The sequence below is a fragment of the Pseudoliparis swirei genome, chromosome 10 (assembly GCF_029220125.1).
Source record: "Pseudoliparis swirei isolate HS2019 ecotype Mariana Trench chromosome 10, NWPU_hadal_v1, whole genome shotgun sequence".
Lineage (NCBI taxonomy): Eukaryota > Metazoa > Chordata > Actinopteri > Perciformes > Liparidae > Pseudoliparis > Pseudoliparis swirei.
In genome coordinates this window covers 4,765,531-4,783,859 of record NC_079397.1, presented here as the reverse complement: position 1 = coordinate 4,783,859, position 18,329 = coordinate 4,765,531, and the positions used below count along the sequence as shown (strand labels likewise).

The following is an 18,329-nucleotide window of genomic DNA, read 5'->3' as shown; positions in this document are numbered from 1 at the left end:
ATTTATTTTTTAAATAGAAAAAAAAAGACATAAATCACCCAAAAAACAACGAAATAATAAAGATAAGACCAAAGGCATGGTTGTTTTGATTATTTTTGCTTCCTTATTTATAATTATTTTCCTGCTTTAACATTTTTATTTTTGTGTTTCCTTACGGCCCTTCTTGGCCAAATGCATGGTTAATTTCTACTTTATTTTTATTTCTTTTTATATTGTATCATTATTATGCATTCTTACTTTTGAAGGTTGTATTTCTGTACCGAAATAAAATATCAAGTATAAAAAATTTATAAAATCATCCTGAAACAAACAAAATCTAAACTCAAACTGAAAGAATCCAGATAAACAAACACATCTAACAGCAGGCCTCCCAAGCTCATTAAAAAAAATACAATAAATAAATTGCTTTCATTTGAAAAGAAATAAAAGGTTATTCCTTCTTCATATGTACAAATGTATTACACATTATTAAAGTGGAAAACATAATCTGTCTTTCTCGTTTATTACAAAGAGCAATTATTTTCAACACAATTTTATTAAATATATCTTTTAATTAAAAACAAACTCCTCAGCAGCCTTCCGCCTCAATAAACATGTGCTACCTCTCCAAATGTTATTTTGTGCGTCCTCATTTCTATTTGCAAGAACACCCTCCAATATAAAGTTTAATGAAGCGTAACTTCTAAACCGATTGATTTTCAAGGAGAGAGAAATATTCAGAATGGTGACATGATGTCTGTGTGTGTCTTAGGTCATAAAACTGTTTGTATCAGTGCTGCTCGACGTGTAATTAAGCAACTGTTTGCAATTAAAAGACGTTTTGACGACGCTACCTTCTGCTGTTTATGTGCAAATATACTTCATATATTTCTGCTTCAAGCCTGCCTAAATTATTATATCTTTATATTACATTATTTACTAGATGTGAAGAATGGTGTGTTTGTAAAAATCTGACACACACTTCAAAATCCTTTTAAAGTGGATATATTAAATGTTTACCTTCATACCGTATATGTGATTACGGTGAAAACATCTCTCATTTTAAAAAAAAGCTCACACACACATGCACACATGTTTTTCTCAATACTCTGACTTTATGATGTTATGTCAACTGTTCTGTCGTCCTCTAGGTGCTATGTCTATGTATTGTCTTTTGTCTTATAATAAAAAATTTAAATAAGTAAAAGAAAACATCTCTAAAGTATATATAATCTAGTTGCGGTCGTGTTTTGTTTGCGTCGCGTTCGCTCACGGCCCGTTTCCTCCTCAGATCCCACCGACCCGGATCGCCCCCGACCTCTGCTGCCCGCCGCTCTCCCAGGACTTTGACTTCTTCACGGTGGAGCTGGAGAAAAGTGTGAAGGGCTTCGGCTTCAGCATCCGTGGAGGACGGGAGTACAAGATGGACCTGTTCGTCCTGCGCCTGGCCGAGGACGGGCCGGCCATCCGCAACGGGAGGATGAGGGTATGCCCCCCCACCCCCACTCTTCTCTTTTTAGAGATTAGGCTGCTTTCTATCTTCTTCTTTTTTGTGATCAAATCTTTTATTTTTATTTTTCGAGATATGCACATGCTAAGGAAAAGATGTACAAATTGTACGTATACAAAGGTACAAAAACCTTATAAAATATAATATATATACACTCCCGTTAAAAAGTTTGGGGTCAGAAATGTCTTTATTTTTCAAAGAAAAGCACTGTTTTTTCAATAAAGATAACATTAATCAAAAATACACTCTATACATTGTTAATGTGGTAAATGACTATTCTAGGTGGAAACGTCTGGTTTCTAATGAAATATCTCCAGAGGTGTATAGAGGCCCATTTCCATCAACTATCACTTCAGTGTTCTGATGGTACATTGTGTTTGCTAATCGCCTTAGAAGACTAATATCTGATTAGAAAACCCGTGCAATTATGCTAGCACAGCTGAAAACAGTTATGCTGGTGATATAAGCTATACAACTGGCCTTCCTTTGAGCTTGAAGTTTGAAGAACAAAATTAATACTTCAAATATTAATCATTATTTCTAACCTTGTCAATGTCTTGACTATATTTTCTATTCAATTTTCAATTCATTTGATAAATAAAAGTGAGTTTTCATGGAAGACACGAAATTGTCTGGATGACCCCAAACTTTTGAACGGTAGTGTATATATATGCAGGACTGTCTCAGAAAATTAGAATATTGTGATAAAGTTCTTTATTTTCTGTAATGCACAGACCAAAAAAAAAAGATTTATAACAGCTGAGTGTTTGTCAAGGCTCAGGAAACCCTTGCAGGTGTTTGAGTTAATTAGACAATTCAAGTGATTTGTTTAATACCCTACTAGTATACTTTTCATGATATTCTAATATTTAGAGATAGGAAAATAAAGAACTTCATCACAATATTCTAATTTTCTGAGACAGTCCTGTATATATATTTATAAATAAATACAGGTAGACATGCAAAAACCTGCACACGTATTAACACGGCTGCTTTCTATCTTCTTGGATTTCAATTTTTTTCAGTCGATTAAGAAATAATCTGTCAAAATAACAGAGACGGTTCGTCCTTCTTTTTTTCTCCTCCCAAGTTCCTAAAAAATACATCTCTCCTTTGCATTTAGTCACGGATATTATTCATCAAAATAAAGATAGAAGTGGGCTGACTTAAATGATGCCTTTCTGTGTGGATAGCTGCACATTTCTCCCTCTGGCCATCGTTGCTCCTGCCTTTTAAAGCCCCGCCTCCTTATTTGCACCTTGTGCTTCGCAGCCTGCAGCAGCACACGTCGCCTCCTCCATCGTAGCTTTTCTGTCTGTCAGTGCAGAATGAGTCAACCGGCACGTCGTTCTCCTCCTCTCCTCATCTCCTCCTCTCGTGTCCTCTTTCTTTATGTGTGCAGCGGTCTGTCTGCTTTACGTTCTTTATTGGCGATGAACCCGTTAAAGATAATGTGTGCAAATGGCCCCCGGGGGAGGTGTTACTCTCCCGCCTCGTTGGCGGAGTCGATGAGAGTCGATGAGAGGAGGAGGAGGAGGAGGAGGAGGAGGAGGAAGAAGAAGAATCCCTCTTGAGCTCCACTTAAATCCAGCATATAAAGTGCAGTGAAGTCTGAACAGCGGTGGAAGATTTTTTTTTTATCCTTTCCTCTTGTAAAAGTAGGAATACACTAGTATATATATATCTATATATATATATATCACATCACAAAAACAAGTTATTATCCACACAATGTTTAAGAAAATTGATTATAAATGCTTATTTCATGTATTTTATATTTTAGTATTAGATTGTTGGGACTGGATAATGTAGAAGAAGTTTTATATATATTTTCTTTTAATTGGCAAAATTGATGCAGCGATTATTTTCTGAGCGTTTCTCAGCATTTAAATCTGAAAAGTGTTGAAATGTCGTGAGTATTTCACAGAGTAGAAGTATAAAGTAAACTATGAGTTTCTCTCCTCTGCCATTCGCCACTCCGCCGGTGGGATATTGAAATGAACTCTTCCCCCTGAATGGACTCCAGAGAACACGGAGCGCTTTGATCCACACCGAGGAATCAATCTGCATTTCACTGTCAGCCAACGCGAGGTAGCGGGTCACCGGCGTTGGACGTGCCTGTCGCTTTAAATTGAAGTCGCGCTTTGACGCGTTTCACGGTGCAGAAACACCCAAAAAAATCTCTCAAGAGAAAGAAAATAATCCACTTTTTGAGCGCTAGTCACAAACTAATCAGGAAGGAGCTCTGATACGTCGTAACAAGCGTTCGCTTTGCTCCGAGTGAAGATGCTTTTCAGGAAATTGTAAGACGCGACAGGGGTTATAACGAATAACGCATTTAATGGCCTCCTTTGAGCGTTAAACCTTCAGGGATTGGTCGAGCTGTGCGTGGGCGTCGGCTTCAACTCCAGCTCCCTCTTTATTAAAGGTGAAAACGGGGCCGAGGTCCAGCGATGGAACCGCCTTCCCCCTCTCCTCGGGACCGCTGCAGTGACACCTAATGACTCCCCCCCCCCCCCCATTCACCCCCCTCTTGACTGGAGTCCGCTCCTGACTTTCAAATGACCCCCCAGTCATGACCACTGGACTTCTCCATTTGTTGGCGTAAATTGGCCGCCATGTCTTTTGCCCTGTTCCCCGTGACTCCTCTCCCATCAGCCGGCTCTTGATTGGCTGATAAGTATGAGGGGGGGAGGAGAGAGAGGAGGGGGGGAGGGGGTCCAGTTAATATGTACAATTCACATTAGCGTTAACGAAGCCGCTGCAGGTTATTGATATTCAACCCCCCCCCCCCCGTCTTAATGCCATTCAAATACGATGTCGACATTACTGACAAAATTAATCATAACTGACGCGGTTCGCGGTGATGCTTATTAACGCTCGCCGGTGAGTTATAGATCCTCGGAAGAGAAGCTTCGCTAATGAGGCGTTTTATATTCAGCGACGGCGAGATCGTCTCCAATCAGCTCGCTGCTCATATGACTTTACTTTCACCTTCCTGAACTCGACCGGTCGTTGTTTTTTTGGGGGGGATTGAAACAATCTCGCAGATAATATATAATTAGAATTTAGCATCTCAGATTAATTATCTCCACGGTTACGCAAACACGTCGGTCTGGATCTTACGGTTCTTAAGTTCTTGTGACTTCTACAAAAATGTTTTTTTATTTTTTTATTTCCTTTACCGGTGTGTAACGGCGCCCGGCTCATTGAGTCCTCTCGACGCGTTGTTGTCACGGTAACCGGTCCGAGGAGAGCTTTAACGACGCTCTGAATGCTTTGTGAAAACGCGCTCGGCCGCTCACGCGGCGTTTATCGCCGACTCGGCAAAAGTTTCCTCGCGAGTTCGGCACAACGTCGTGGATACACCTGTTGGACTCCAACCTGAACTGAAAACACGTCCCTCAAACTTCTCCCCCTCCTCTTCCTCTCCTCTTCCCCTCATCTCCCCCTCCTCTTCCCCTCCTCTCCCCCTCCTCTTCCTCTCCTCTTCCCTCCTCCTCTCCCCCTCATCTTCCCCTTCTCTCCCCCTCATCTTCCCCTCCTCTCCCCTCCTCTTCCCCTCCTCTCCCCCTCCTCTTCCCCTCCTCTCCCCTTCTCTCTCCCTCCTCTTCCACTCCTCTTCCCTCCTCCTCTCCCCTCCTCTCTCCCTTCTCTCTTCCTCCTCCTCTCCCCTCTCCCTCCTTCCTCCTCTCTCCCTCCTCTCCCCTTCCTCTCCCCCTCCTCTCCCCTCCTCCCTCCTCTTCCCTCCTCCTCTCCCCTTCTCTCCCTCTCTCCCCTCTCTCCCTCCTCTCCCTCCTCTTCCCCTCCTCTCTCCCTTCTCTCTCCCTCCTCTTCCCCTCCTCTCTCCCTTCTCTCTCCCTCCTCTCCCCTCTCTCTCTCCTCCTCTCTCCCTCTCCTCTCTCCCTTCTCTCCCCCTCATCTCCCCCTTCTCTCTCCCTCCTCTTCCTTCTCTCCCCCTCATCTCTCCCTCCTCTTCCCCTCCTCTCCCCCTTCTCTCTCCCTCCTCTTCCCTCCTCTCCCTCCTCTCCCTCTCTCTCTCCTCTCTCCTCCTCTCCCTCCTCTCCCCTCCTCTTCCCTCCTCTCCCCCTTCTCTCTCCCTTCTCTCCCCCTCATCTCCCCCTTCTCTCTCCCTCCTCTTCCTCTCCCTCCTCTCCTCTCCCCCTCCTCTCTCCCTCTCCTCCCTCCTCCTCTCTCCTCCTCTCCCTCCTCTCTCCCTTCTCTCTCCCTCCTCTTCCCCTCCTCTCCCCCCTCTCTCCCCCTCTCTCTCCCTCCTCTTCCTCCTCTCCCCCTCTCTCCTCTCTCCCTCTCTCCTCTCCCTCTCTCCTCTCTCCCTTCTCTCCCCCTCATCTCCCCCTTCTCTCTCCCTCCTCTTCCCCTCCTCTCCCCTTCTCTCCCTCCTCTCCCTCTCCCCCTTCTCTCCCTCCTCTCCCCCTTCTCTCTCCCTCCTCCTCTCCCCCTCCTCTCTCCCTCCTCTCCTCTCCCCCTCCTCTTCTCTCTCCCTCCTCTTCCTCTCCCCCTCCTCTCCCCCTCCTCTCTCCCTCCTCTTCCTCTCCTCTTCCCTCTTCTACCCCTCCTCTCCCCCTTCTCTCTTCCTCCTCTCTTCCTTCTCTCCCCCTCCTCTTCCCCTCATCTCCCCCTTCTCTCCCCCTTCTCTCTCCCTTCTATCCCCCTCCCCTTCCCCTCCTCTCCTCTTCCCCTCCTCTTCCCCTTCTCTCCCCCTCTTCTCCCCCTCTTCTCCCCCTCCTCTCCCCCTTCTCTTCCCCTCATCTCCCCCTTCTCTTCCCCTTCTATCCCCCTCCTCTTCCCCTCCTCTCCCCCTTCTCTCCCCCTCCTCTCTCCCTCCTCTCCCCCTCCTCCAGGTCGGGGACCAGATCATCGAGATCAACGGCGAGAGCACCCAGAACATGAGCCACGCCCGAGCCATCGAGCTCATCAAGTCCGGAGGGCGGCGCGTCCGCCTCCTCCTGAAGAGGGGCACGGGGCAGGTCCCAGAGTACGGTACGTCATCCCCCTCTCCTCCATCCCCCTCTCCTCCATCCCACACTTCTTAACCCTCAACTCGTAGATTTCACTTTACCTCTGGATAACACGCATTCTTGTCGGATCTTAATCTCTTTATTCTGTATTTCACTGTTAAAGAAACTAATCATGTGTCTCTTCTGTCTCGACTAACGTCGGTTTAGCTTCTGTCCGTTCCAGTGGTCACTAACTGATCGGTCTAGGTTGTTACTTCCCCTTCTTCAGGAATGGTATCTTCCAGTCTCTCCATGTGCATGAAAAGTGACAAGCATGGCTCCCCCTATTTCTTCCTCATGGGCCCCTCTAAAGACACGGTTTGTGACCACACGAATGTTTTCTTCTCTTCACGTAACCCCCCCCCCCCTGTGCCGTGGTGTGTGTGTTACCCCTCTGCTCCGGATGCACTCAGCGCTTTCACTTCACAACAACTCATTTGATAACCTTTGACCCCCCCCCCGCACGCTTGAAGATTTGACATTTTCCCTCTATAAATAATCAACAGATACGACTTGAAGCTCCTGTGGGAGGGTGTGTGTGTGTGGGTGGGGGGGGGGCTGTAAATATAGTGAACATAACTCCTCCTGCACCGATAAATCAACAGCTCCCCGCCGGCTGGAGAAAAATACAGTCGGAAATATTTCCGGCAGATTATTATTTACCCGGTGAAAATCCCCCAAATTGGGCGTGTGAGGGGACGTTTGTTTTTCCATGACGGCGGAGGTAATAAAACTCGGCGTTCTGCACCAGCGCGATGCTTCTCCGCATCCTCCCGGTGGAGAGAGAAAGAGAGAGAGAGATGTTTCGGTGGTGGGGGGGGGAGGGGCCAAAGACCCCGGTGATGCACACCCATCAGCGCTTGGCCTCGGCGGTCACCTTCCGGCGCCCTAAACACGACAAATAGAGTGTGATGGCGTTTCTCCCGCGTCGGCTCTTTTCTCTCTCTCTCTCTCTACCGGGGGTTTAATCTCTCTCTTTGTGCGGAGCTGTTGTAACATGGCGCCGCTTCTCCGGCCTTTAACCCTGTCCTTTACCTTGATCGGTCAACCCACCCAATGTTAATGTTTAATTACCTTTTATTTTTATTGACATATTTTATTTCGGGGTCAATTTCATCAATTCAAAAAATTAAAAGAATGAAAATTAATAATGTTTTTTCCAAGTTTAAGTGTAAGTTGTTTGTGTTTGTTGTTTGTTGAAATAGCCCCTAATAAAATATAAAAAAGTTGATATTTCTTTATATTTTGACACAGTGAAAAAGCCTGGGGTCAAATTGACGACCAAAGAACACCCTTATTTTAAATTGAATGGGGGGTCAATTGACCAAAGGTAACAGGCGGGTTAAAGAACCTCGTACCGGTCCTCCGTCATCACGAGGCCACATTTGAACCCACGGATTTAGGTTATGCAAATAATCTCTTGGGATTAATTCAGTTTAAAACATCAGCATACTGACGTGTCCAAAGGAGACGGGCATGTTCGTGCTTTTTAGGAACGATTGAGGACGTATTTGGCTTCAAAAGCTGATCGTTTGGCATGTGCATGAATATTATCGTGTGTGTGTGTGGCATTGTGTGTGTGTGTGTGGCATTGTGTGTGTGTGTGTGGCATTGTGTGTGTGTGTGTGTGTGGCATTGTGTGTGTGTGTGGCATTGTGTGTGTTTCTGTGCCGCTATCTGACGTCAGATCTGCAGCGCATATTTATCAAAGAGAAAAGAGGACGCAGAAGTTCCTTTTCGGCTCGTTTCAAAGCGACTCCAGCGAACTAAAGGCTGACATCCCGTAATGCGTCACGAGTACGATCAGAGGAACAAGGCTCTCGGATTTAGAAATAGAAATCCTCGCGTTTTCTTTCCGATGGCTCTTCCTATTAGTGTGTGTGTGATCTCTCGGGCTTCAAACCTTTACCTTTACTTACTTCCATCTTTTCTCACTCAACATGGCCGCTGCTTTCTCACTTTGTGATAACTCAAAACCCGGATTACATATTCACATGTTCCCGGATTTGACTCATCTTCACTCCGGAGCTGTTTCCTAAAAGGCCGAACACTTTTCTCTCTCTCTCTCTCTGAGTCCCTCTGACGTGTTTGTTGTTATAAATCGAGACGCGGCCGTTAGTTTCTCTCTCCGCGGCCTCGTCGAGTCGTTTCCGTCACAGCAGGCAGCCGTTCTCTAAAAAGCCCCCCCCCCCAGTCCTGGGTCTAATGCGCTGCACGGGAGTCGGCTTTATAATTGGGTCTTGTGGCGCCGGTGTAGCTGGCCTCGCCTCCGGCCCCCTGAAAATGACCGATGGCCGAGGGACCGCAGAAACTAAAGCTAACGGTCCGTGAGAGAGGAGGAGGAGGAGGAGGAGGAGGAGGAGGAGGAGGAGGAGGAGGAGGAGGAGGAGGAGGAGGAGGAGTGTAGAGTAGATTCAATGCAGCTGCTGCGCCGGAGACATACTTCTTCAGGCTGAGAGAGAGAGAGAGAGAGAGAGAGAGAGAGAGAGAGAGAGAGAGAGAGAGAGAGAGAGAGAGAGAGAGAGAGAGAGAGAGAGAGAGAGAGAGAGAGAGAGAGAGAGAGAGAGAGAGAGAGAGAGAGAGAGAGAGAGAGAGAGAGAGAGAGAGAGAGAGTTGGCCCAAACGTTTTCATTAGGGCTGTCAATCGATTACAAAAAATTAACTAATTAATCGCACATTTTGAAATTGCGATTAATTAATCGCAATTAAAAGTTAAAAGTTCATTCTTTTTAAAGACAAAACTTCACACAGAGCTGTGTTTTCAAAGAGGCTCCTACATATACAGTGCCAGCGAGGTATTTAATATCGTGGATGATAAATTGTTTCTTCAGTGAAACATCAGATTAGTAAAAAAAAAGAAGTATATTGAGACCCCATTGGTCCTGTCATCTTTAACACTGAACAGCAGAACCAGTGGCCTTGGTAACTGACTGACATTCAAATATGTCACGTTAAACCTCTGGAGGCTGGGGGCATTTTATACATTTTACAAAAAAAATTAAATTCACCGTTTAACCCTTGTGTTGCCTTCGGGTCATTTTGACCCGAAGCAATATTACACCCTCCTGCCGCCTTCGGGTTAATTTGACCCCATTCAATGTTTAATGTCGGTGTTCTTTCGGTAGTCAACAAACAAACATTATGTGCCTCACACTTAAACTTGGAAAACAATATTAATTCTAATAATTTTCTGGAGGTTTTAATTGCTGGCGTCAAATTGAACCCAAAGGGTAAAATATGTTAGTAAATATAAAGGTAACAGGAGGGTGAAACATTGAATCGGGTCAAAATGACCCAAAGGCGGGGGGAGGGTTAAATATTTAATCGGGTCAAAATGACCCGAAGGCAACACAAGGGTTAAAAGTGTTTCTCTTCTTTTTAAAGACAAAACTTCACACAGAGCTGTGTTTTCAAAGAGGCTCCTACATATACAGTGCCAGCGAGGTATTTAATATCGTGGATGATAAATTGTTTCTTCAGTGAAACATCAGATTAGTAAAAAAAAAGAAGTATATTGCGACCCCATTGGTCCTGTCATCTTTACCACTGAACAGCAGCAGAACCAGTGGCCTTGGTAACTGACTGACATTCACATATGTCCTGTTCACCCTCTGGAGGCGGGGGGCATTTTATACATTTTACAAAATAAATTAAATTCACCGTTTAAAGTCTTTTGCATGTGACACACCCCCACGTGTTATACATCAAACATTCCAGAACAATCTCAGCTCTGAAATGAGCCTCATTGTCCTCGCGCCGTGTCCTCTGGTTCTCTGACTGACAGGCTGCTAAATGAGCCATACCTGTGAGGTGGGAGGTCCTTTGTGATTTACTGAGTGTTCATTGGTTTTTTTTCCCCCGAAATGTTGACAGACAAACGGATTGACCAATCACGGTGAAGGTTTCGTGTGTCGCGTTCTCTCCGCGCCGCGTCACCCGACACGTCGCGGGAGGAAGGAGGAGCAGGAGGAAACCCGACTGATTCATCCACGAGTTAAACTGATTTCTGCTCCTTATTTTCGCGGAGAAATGATTGTTTTAAAAACGGAAACAGTGTCAAACCGTACTGCCGCGGTTTTAAAAAAAAAAAAAAACTTGCGTTAATTGCGTTAAAATATTTTAGTGCGTTAACGCGGCCAAATTAATCGCATAGATTAACGCGTTAACGCTGACAGCCCTAGTTTTCATACATTCTTTAGCGCCACCTTATTGGACACGTCATCCATTTCATTAAACCGGTTTTTAGATTTTCCGCCACGGTCTTTGAGGTTGTCCGGGTCGTGAGGAGAGAGGAGACGCTCTGTGAGGAGAAAGGAGACACTCCGGAGTGACGTCGTTCTGGAATGTTCTGTGATGCTCGTGGAAGAGGAATGACTGCCGTGTTTGTTGTGATGTTGTTTGGTCGTGCCGTGGCATGCGCGCCAGCTCTAAAGCAGAGGTGTGGATTTATTATTGACTGTGTGTGTGTGTGTGTGTGTGTGTGTGTGTGTGTGTGCGCGCTCCAGATAATGCCGCCCCATGGGATGCCCCAAGCCTGTCGGAAGTAGCCCCTCCCATCGACAGCCTTTCCACGCCATCGCCTTCATCTCACCTGGCCCCCGACCCGCCTCACCTGCCGCCTCCGGACGTCCCGCGGGACGGCGGCCGGGCGGAGCGCTCCGCGAGCCCCCAGAAGGCCGAGCGGCCGAGTCCGGATCCGATCGGCTGCGGGAAGAGGGCGGCCTCGACCGGCGGCGGCAGAGCCAAGAAGGAGGGTGGCAGGCCCACCCGCATGGGACACAGGGTCCGGCCCACGACGGAGAGGGAAGTGGGCCAGGAGGCGCCGAGCGGGGGGCCCAAAGCTTCCCGGGCCAGCAGGGGGCGCTCCAAGGACCGGAACACCGGGGGGGACAGAGGAGGAGAATCCACCGGGTCTCCCGGCGGCTCCGAGCTCCCGCACACCAACGGGACCGGCGTCGTAGACGCGGAGCGGTACGGCGGCGGGCAGCAGGCGGACTCTGAGCCGAGCAGGACCGGGACCGGGGAGCCGGACTGGGGTCCGGGAGAGAGCCGGCCCGGCAAGGGCGGCGCGGCGGGGAGGAAGGCCACGGTGTCTCCCGGGCCGTGGAAGATCCCCGGGTCGGACAAGCTGCCCGGCACGCTGCGCGCCGGCACCTCCACGCTGAGCAGATAACACCGCGGCTCCACGGCTGAGATTACCCCCCCCCCCTAGTGGATGAAACCACCACACCTTCACACAAACACACACCCCCTCCATCCCGTTCCCCCACAGACCACAGAGGACCAAAGTGGGGGACGGGGTGTTTTTTATTATTATTTATGATACTGTACTCTAAGTTATTTTGAGAAATATTTTACACCCACCACCTTAAGAACTGGAAGAAGAAGAAAAAATCATCCACCTTTAAAAAAACAACTTTAAAAAGCAATGGAAGAGCAGAAGTAGAATGTGTGACGGAGAACAGACTTTAAAGAACTAGATTTAGACTTCTCTTCTCCCCCTCCTCACCTCTTCCTCCCTCCTCCTCTTCCTCCCTCCTCCTCCTCCCCCCACGAGCAGAACTGGGCGACTCGAACATGCAAATATAAAAACCTTTCTCTCTTCTGGATGGAGTTTCGTTGAAGACGGTTTGCCTGTTTTTGACGAGACCAGCAGAACTTTGCCTTAACGCAGACTGAGTGGGCCTGAGTCTACCGGATGGGTATAGACATAGATATATTATATAACGCATATGAACACGCGGGATCACTTTTGTAAATAAGATCATCTTCAGTCGAGCTGAGCGGAACTTCACCCCCTTTTTTTCCTCTACACTCCTGATTGTGGTTTCGGGGTCTCGGCGGACCCCCGTTGAGGTGGATCTCTATGCGCTCTGAGAGGCTGAGAGGAGGCGACTGGGGGAGGGGCGGAGTGCCTTAGACTGACAGAGAGGAACCACTTGGGAGGGTCACGACAGGCTGCTATACAACATCCACTTCACGGATATTAAGATCAAACTGTGTTTTTCTTCCCGACGGCGACACAGCGAGGCGTGTGATTCATTTCACGCGTGTGTGGAAGTCCACCGGCAGAGCTGCGGGCGGTCCACATCAAAGGAGTTTTCGATGTCCGAAGTTTTGTCTGAAGACTCAAACCGAGCGGCTGTCGTCAAAGCATCGATCTCACAGAGATCAGAAGGGTTTGCTCATCCTCGACCCGGATGAACCAATCAGCGGCCTCCGTTTGACAGCGAGATGTTGATTTGTTTTCCGGTGATTGCGTTGCGTCTCCTGTCTGAAGGTCACGGCACGAATGCAAAGGTGAACATTTTTATGCAACTTTGGGCTGAACCCTGCCAGAAGAAGCTCACGTTGTCTCCAGCTGACTCATCAGTCTTGCACACAAAGGGGGCGGGACTTAAACCTTGGATGGCTTCATTCATAATATCGCGCTAAAAGAGCAGAAAACTACATTCCCCAGCATCCTCACAGTGGAAGAAGTGATTAAATATGATTTTAAACCAGGTGAAATCCATCTTTGGCTAACATGCTTATTTGTATCAAACATTCTGTTTTCACTTTTAGCAATAAGAGAGAAAAAAGTATTTTCGGTGATGCTGGAATAATTTTACTCGACTAATCAGATCCAACAGAAACGTTAATTAGAGAGCTTTCTGGTCCACTTCAGCTCCTGTGATTCTGGTTTTTGGAAATGCTTTTTTTTTTTAAGCTGATTTTAAACTCTTGAAAAGCTGCTGGGACTTAAAGCCAAAGCTAGACGGGTCTGCGGCGCCTGGTTACGGTTGCTAAGCCGCGATGGAGCGCTTGATGTTCGGGGTTTCTTTTATTTACGCTAAAACTGACAAGTTTTAAATGAACAGATCTGTTCCCAGCGTCCGTACCCCTCTCTCTCTCTCTCTCCCTCTCTCTCTGGCAATCCTCTGAATGAGACGACGTCGTCAGGAGTAAAAATAAAATATTAGAATAGTCATAATACCAGAACACAAGAGTCCTCTCCTTCCGCTGCAACCGGTGTTTAAAGAACGAAAGAGCAAAGGGAAAGCAGTCATTACGTGTCGCCATGGCGATCCATAATTACTCGATGAATAAGCGGACTGACTTTTTAAAAGCGCAATCAGGCGCTTTGGGAATTATTAAGTCGGAGAAATAATCATCAGCTGGCTGTGACCTCCGGTGACCTGTAGACGCTGTGAGGGGCAAGGTCACGAAGAGAGGCCCAAAAATACACTCGACATGAATGCTGCCGTCACACTGTCTCTTCATCATCATCATCATCATCGGACTTCTTCGTTTTTTTTTATGTTTGAAGAACAAAAACGTTAAAAATATAAAATAAAGTGCGTATGTTCGCTCAACCTTTGCACACCTCACTGCTTCCCCCCATCTGAGCGGTCTCCATGTGCCAACATGTAAGTACTTTGCAAAAAAAAAAAATACAAAACACATCTAGAGGTGTAAAGAAAAAAGCGTGTGTGTTGAAAGACACGATGCACTCCCACCCGAGCGGCTCGGCATCACTGTGTAGTGTTATAGCAGTGTGTAGACCCCAAATATCTCTATAAATATGACTCCGTGTACTATTGATGGTCACAAAGACTAAAGTGGAGCAACTATTTTTATGAAATGCAACACTATGGATATATTAACTTTTGCAAAAATCTTGTTTACCTGTATGATATTCTGAAACGCTGTTAAAATAAAATCTTGACATGACATGAAAGATTTATTTAGGACTCGCTGCTGTGTTTCATTGTGGGCGGCGGTTTTAATTACAGCACACAAGTCACATAAATGTGTACACGACTTTACTTTATCAGCACATTAAGCAATATATATATATATAAATATTCATAACAATATTTATATATTGATATATAAATGTTTATAAATATTTATATGAATATTTATATATATAGATATATTGATGTAAATATTTAAAGATATATAAATATATTTATATATAAATGGTTTTATATATATAAACATTTATAAATATATATATATATTTATGTTCTGAGCAAATAAACAAAGTCTGTTGTAGTTTGTTGTAGTGTCACTGTTTGGCCACGTGGGGGTAAACCAGGTGAATTACAGAAGATTGTTTTTCTTTTTTAAAGTAAAGGGCCTTTAATTTAAATTGATGTAATTATCTTAATGAGGTATTTAAAACCTAAAAATACACGTATTTTTATATGTACAAAATTAAACTACTAATAGTTTCTGGTGCATGTTGAGTAGAAACGCAATAGTGTCATACGGTGTGTGCACCTTCTCCAAACCTCCACTAGAGGGCAGCATAGACCAGGCCTATACATCCTTCTTTTGGTTTCATAATGGTTGAACTTACATAAAGTTATTAGCAGACAGTTCCTCTGATACAATGTTATCGTAGTTTATTTAAATAACTCACACTCAGTACACTATGTCTGTGTTAATGACTCACCTCGTGTGTCTCAGGTAGACATGCGCATGCTCCTCACCTGCTTTGGGAACCGGTGAACCCTCTGGCGCGCGCTTCCTCCAGTCGTGTGTTTCACACACGCATCCTGTTGAAACACACATACACACAACCTCTTGCGTCATTCTGGATCTTCAGTTTGATGGACGGATGCTTAAGAGGGTCATTTCTTAATATAACGGTTCTGCAGAGAGAAAACAAAGAAGTTCATGCCTCAGAAAATACTTTACTTCTGTATATTGCACACCAAAATGTGCACAGCACCTGTGGTGATGGAGGGTTTCAGCATCTAGGTCTCGTATTGCATCACCTCAGCCCGGAGTAAAGCTTTTGGTTTTATACCTGAGGTGAGCAAACAGTTATGAAGCAATACAAAGATGCTTACTCTGCATCTGGGGATACAATAATAAAATAAAACGACCCTCGTCCTTAGTTAGCCCGAATTTATGAGAGATGGAGGAGAAGAAGAACAAATAATAATCAACTCCTTTGGGAGCAACACACTGAAAGTCCAATTAGACTGCAGCCCCCACGGTTACATCATGTCATGCACATCCGGGGTCTCCCGTGTGACTTTTAACCCTTGTGTTGCCTTCGGGTCAATTTGACCCGATTCAATGTTTCACCCTCCTGTCGCCTTCGGGTCAATATGACCCGATTCAATGTTTAACCCTCCTGTTACCTTTATATTTACTAACATATTTTACCCTTGAGGTCAATATGACCCTAGCTATTAAAATCTCCAGAAAATTATTAGAATTAATATTGTTTTCCAAGTTTAAGTTTGAGGTACTTTATGTTTGTTTGTTGACTCCCGAAAGAACACCGACATTAAACATTGAATCGGGTCAAATTGACCCGAAGGCGACACAAGGGTTAAAAGAGTTAATTCTGCCAAATAATTCAACCTGGATCCTGTTTGGCGGGCTGGCTGTACGTGCACGCGCATGCGAGGGAAACCGACATAGTTCTGTTGCACAGCGAGCATCACCTGCGGGAGGGAATGAGGCCGGTCCGGTTCCTGCTGGAGCCGACAACATCAAAGCAACCGGTCCCGCAGGTACTTGGACCTGGGGGGGGGGGGTGCTGCAGGATGAACAATGTGTCTTTTGGTTTGAGAGAGATCAATAGACCTTTATATTGTTTATTTAATGCGATAAGTCGTGTCACAAAGTTCAAGTGGGCGAATGAGTTTCATCTGATTGTGTTGCATTGTGGGTCGGGCACATGTATACTCACAGGCCTGTATGCATACGTCATCATGACCCCCCATGGAGAGATGACACAGGAATATGATCTATTTTCTGATGTGTTGATGTATGAATTGTGAATTGGGTTCATTTTATTCGCATGTTGCTCCACGTCATCTCTCGTGTCCATTAAACGTGTTTCTACTGTGTCCACTGAGCCGCGTTCACTTCCTCCATTTCTTTGAATGAAACTTGGCGTGACGGTGGCACGGAGAGCACCGGGGGGAGGGGGGGGAGGGGGACGCGCCCTGCCCGGTGTCTGCATTAGTGAGAGCTGGAGACAGACAGGCAGACAGACAAGCAGACAGACAGACAAGCAGACAGACAAGCAGACAGACAGACAAGCAGACAAGTAGGAAGACAGACAGACAAGCAGACAGACAGGCAGACAGACAAGTATACAGGAAGGCAGACAGACAGACAGGCAGACAGACAGGCAGACAGGCAGGCAGGCAGGCAGGCAGGCAGGCAGGCATACTGAGAGACAGACAGGCAGTCGGCGGAGCCGTGGTACCTCAGCCAGCCAGAGCCCGGAGGCGGCCGGTGGGAGGAGGCACCGAGTCCGCAGCTGCCGCCCCGACCAGCTCCGTGACAGCCGAGAGGAGCGAGCCACGCGCAGCATGTCTACGGTAAGGAGGCTGCGTTGCTCCGGGTGACACACGGAATGGGCTTTGGGGGTGTCGGGATGTTAATGTGTATTTGGGGAGGCAGAGACGTGACGTGTCACGCCGCTTGCGTGGAGAGAGTATCCACGCACCGGGGCGGACGTCTCCGCGCGCCCGCCGCCGGTTGGCACGTCCACTGTGTTTGTTATTGGTTTTATTTGAGCTCTTTCTCTCAGTGTGCGCGTGCGTGCCCACGTGTGTGTGTGTGTGACATGTGTGTGAGTGACATGTGGAGGCTGATGCAGGTTTGCTCAGCAGTCTCACAGAGAAAGTCCAGCTGACTCTCGTGCACGTGCGTGCGCGTGATCAGATTCCTCTCCACAGAGAAGATGTGAGCCAGATGCATTTCCTCCTGAGCTAAAGGGCTGAATGCAGCCGGTCCTGTCTGTCGAGTTTTAGTTTTAATTTTGAGAAAGTTCCTTTTTTTGTCTTCGACACGTTTCCTGTGCTCTCTCTCTCTCTCTCTCTCTCTCTCTCTCCCTCCTCTCTCTCTCTCGCTCTCTCTCTCTCACTTCCAGTCACACCTGTTCCTCCCCACCCTTCAGTTCTTTCTTCATCCTTTTCTTCCCCAGCTTCCTTTCCCTCCCTGCACATTTTTTAAAAGGCTCATCTACTACGCCACAGAGAGTCGTGGTACGGCTCAGGCTGTGAGTGCCCAGAGGCATTCTGGGATGTTTTCTTCCTCGCATATCCGGCGTCCACTTGTTGCACACACTTTGAGTGGAGGAGGTTCTGGGGGGGAATGCAAATATGACTTTCACCTCCAAAGATATCCAACTGTAACTCATCCTTCCCCCACAAGATTATTTTAGATGCACGATCAGAAATCACGGAGGTAACCGTCAGGAGACGTTCGCTCTCAGCCTCTGTGACCTTTAACCCTGAATGTCACAGAGGCTTTGGCGGCACGGCCGAGCGACACGCTCGCATTCCAGGAGTCAAGGTCGTCTGAGCAGCTCTGCAGGAATGAGTCCTCACACCTGGAAGTGTTTGCATGTTTGTTAAGGTGGTTTCATAACATTAAATAATAATAACAACATTAAGGGAGTGTTTCACACTGCGGTGAGCCGCCGGTTGTTGCGACATCACTTTCTTAGCAACGGTGATGTGTTGTTGAGGAAAACAACACTGCAGGTGGTGCACGGCTTATTACACGACGATCCACATCGTTGTACATAACCTTGGATACTTGAGGGTTTTACTTGTATTAGAGCAGCGATCCACCAGGTGAGGGGTGGAAATGGCTCGATGACACAGCACTGAAGTGGCAATCCAAAGGATATCGGTTGAATTTCTGTTTTAATAAAAACAAACAAATGGTGATTATAGATGTCATCAGTCTGGATTCTTTGGCTGCATCCGAAATATTTAAATTTTAAATGTCATATTTTAAATTTTAAATGTATTTATTTTAAATAGTGCTGTGAAAAATAACGCGTTAACTCAGTT

General features: G+C 46.4%; 2 protein-coding genes across 10 annotated transcripts in view; both read left to right on the top strand.

Moving 5' to 3' along the window:
• The window catches only part of magi2a (membrane associated guanylate kinase, WW and PDZ domain containing 2a), a 181,203-nt gene extending 166,970 nt beyond the window's left edge, over positions 1-14,233 (top strand). For 5 of the 9 annotated variants that reach the window (XM_056424401.1, XM_056424400.1, XM_056424399.1 and 2 more), the window contains 3 exons: positions 1,271-1,465; positions 6,352-6,490; positions 11,013-14,233. In XM_056424401.1, coding sequence (XP_056280376.1) covers positions 1,271-1,465; positions 6,352-6,490; positions 11,013-11,680 — 1,002 coding nt within the window. In that variant the 3' untranslated portion in view covers positions 11,681-14,233. Of the gene's footprint in view, positions 1-1,270; positions 1,466-6,351; positions 6,491-6,675; positions 6,826-11,012 lie in introns of those variants that run through there. The other 4 variants (XM_056424406.1, XM_056424403.1, XM_056424405.1 and 1 more) reach the window with 3 other exon arrangements.
• A 2,436-nt stretch (positions 14,234-16,669) lies between these two features.
• si:dkey-97m3.1 (fatty acyl-CoA reductase 1) overlaps positions 16,670-18,329 on the top strand; it is a 34,621-nt gene continuing 32,961 nt past the window's right edge. The window contains exon 1 of the mRNA XM_056425041.1: positions 16,670-16,844. Within this exon, the coding sequence (XP_056281016.1) occupies positions 16,836-16,844 (9 nt within the window). The 5' untranslated portion in view covers positions 16,670-16,835. The remainder of the gene's footprint in view (positions 16,845-18,329) is intronic.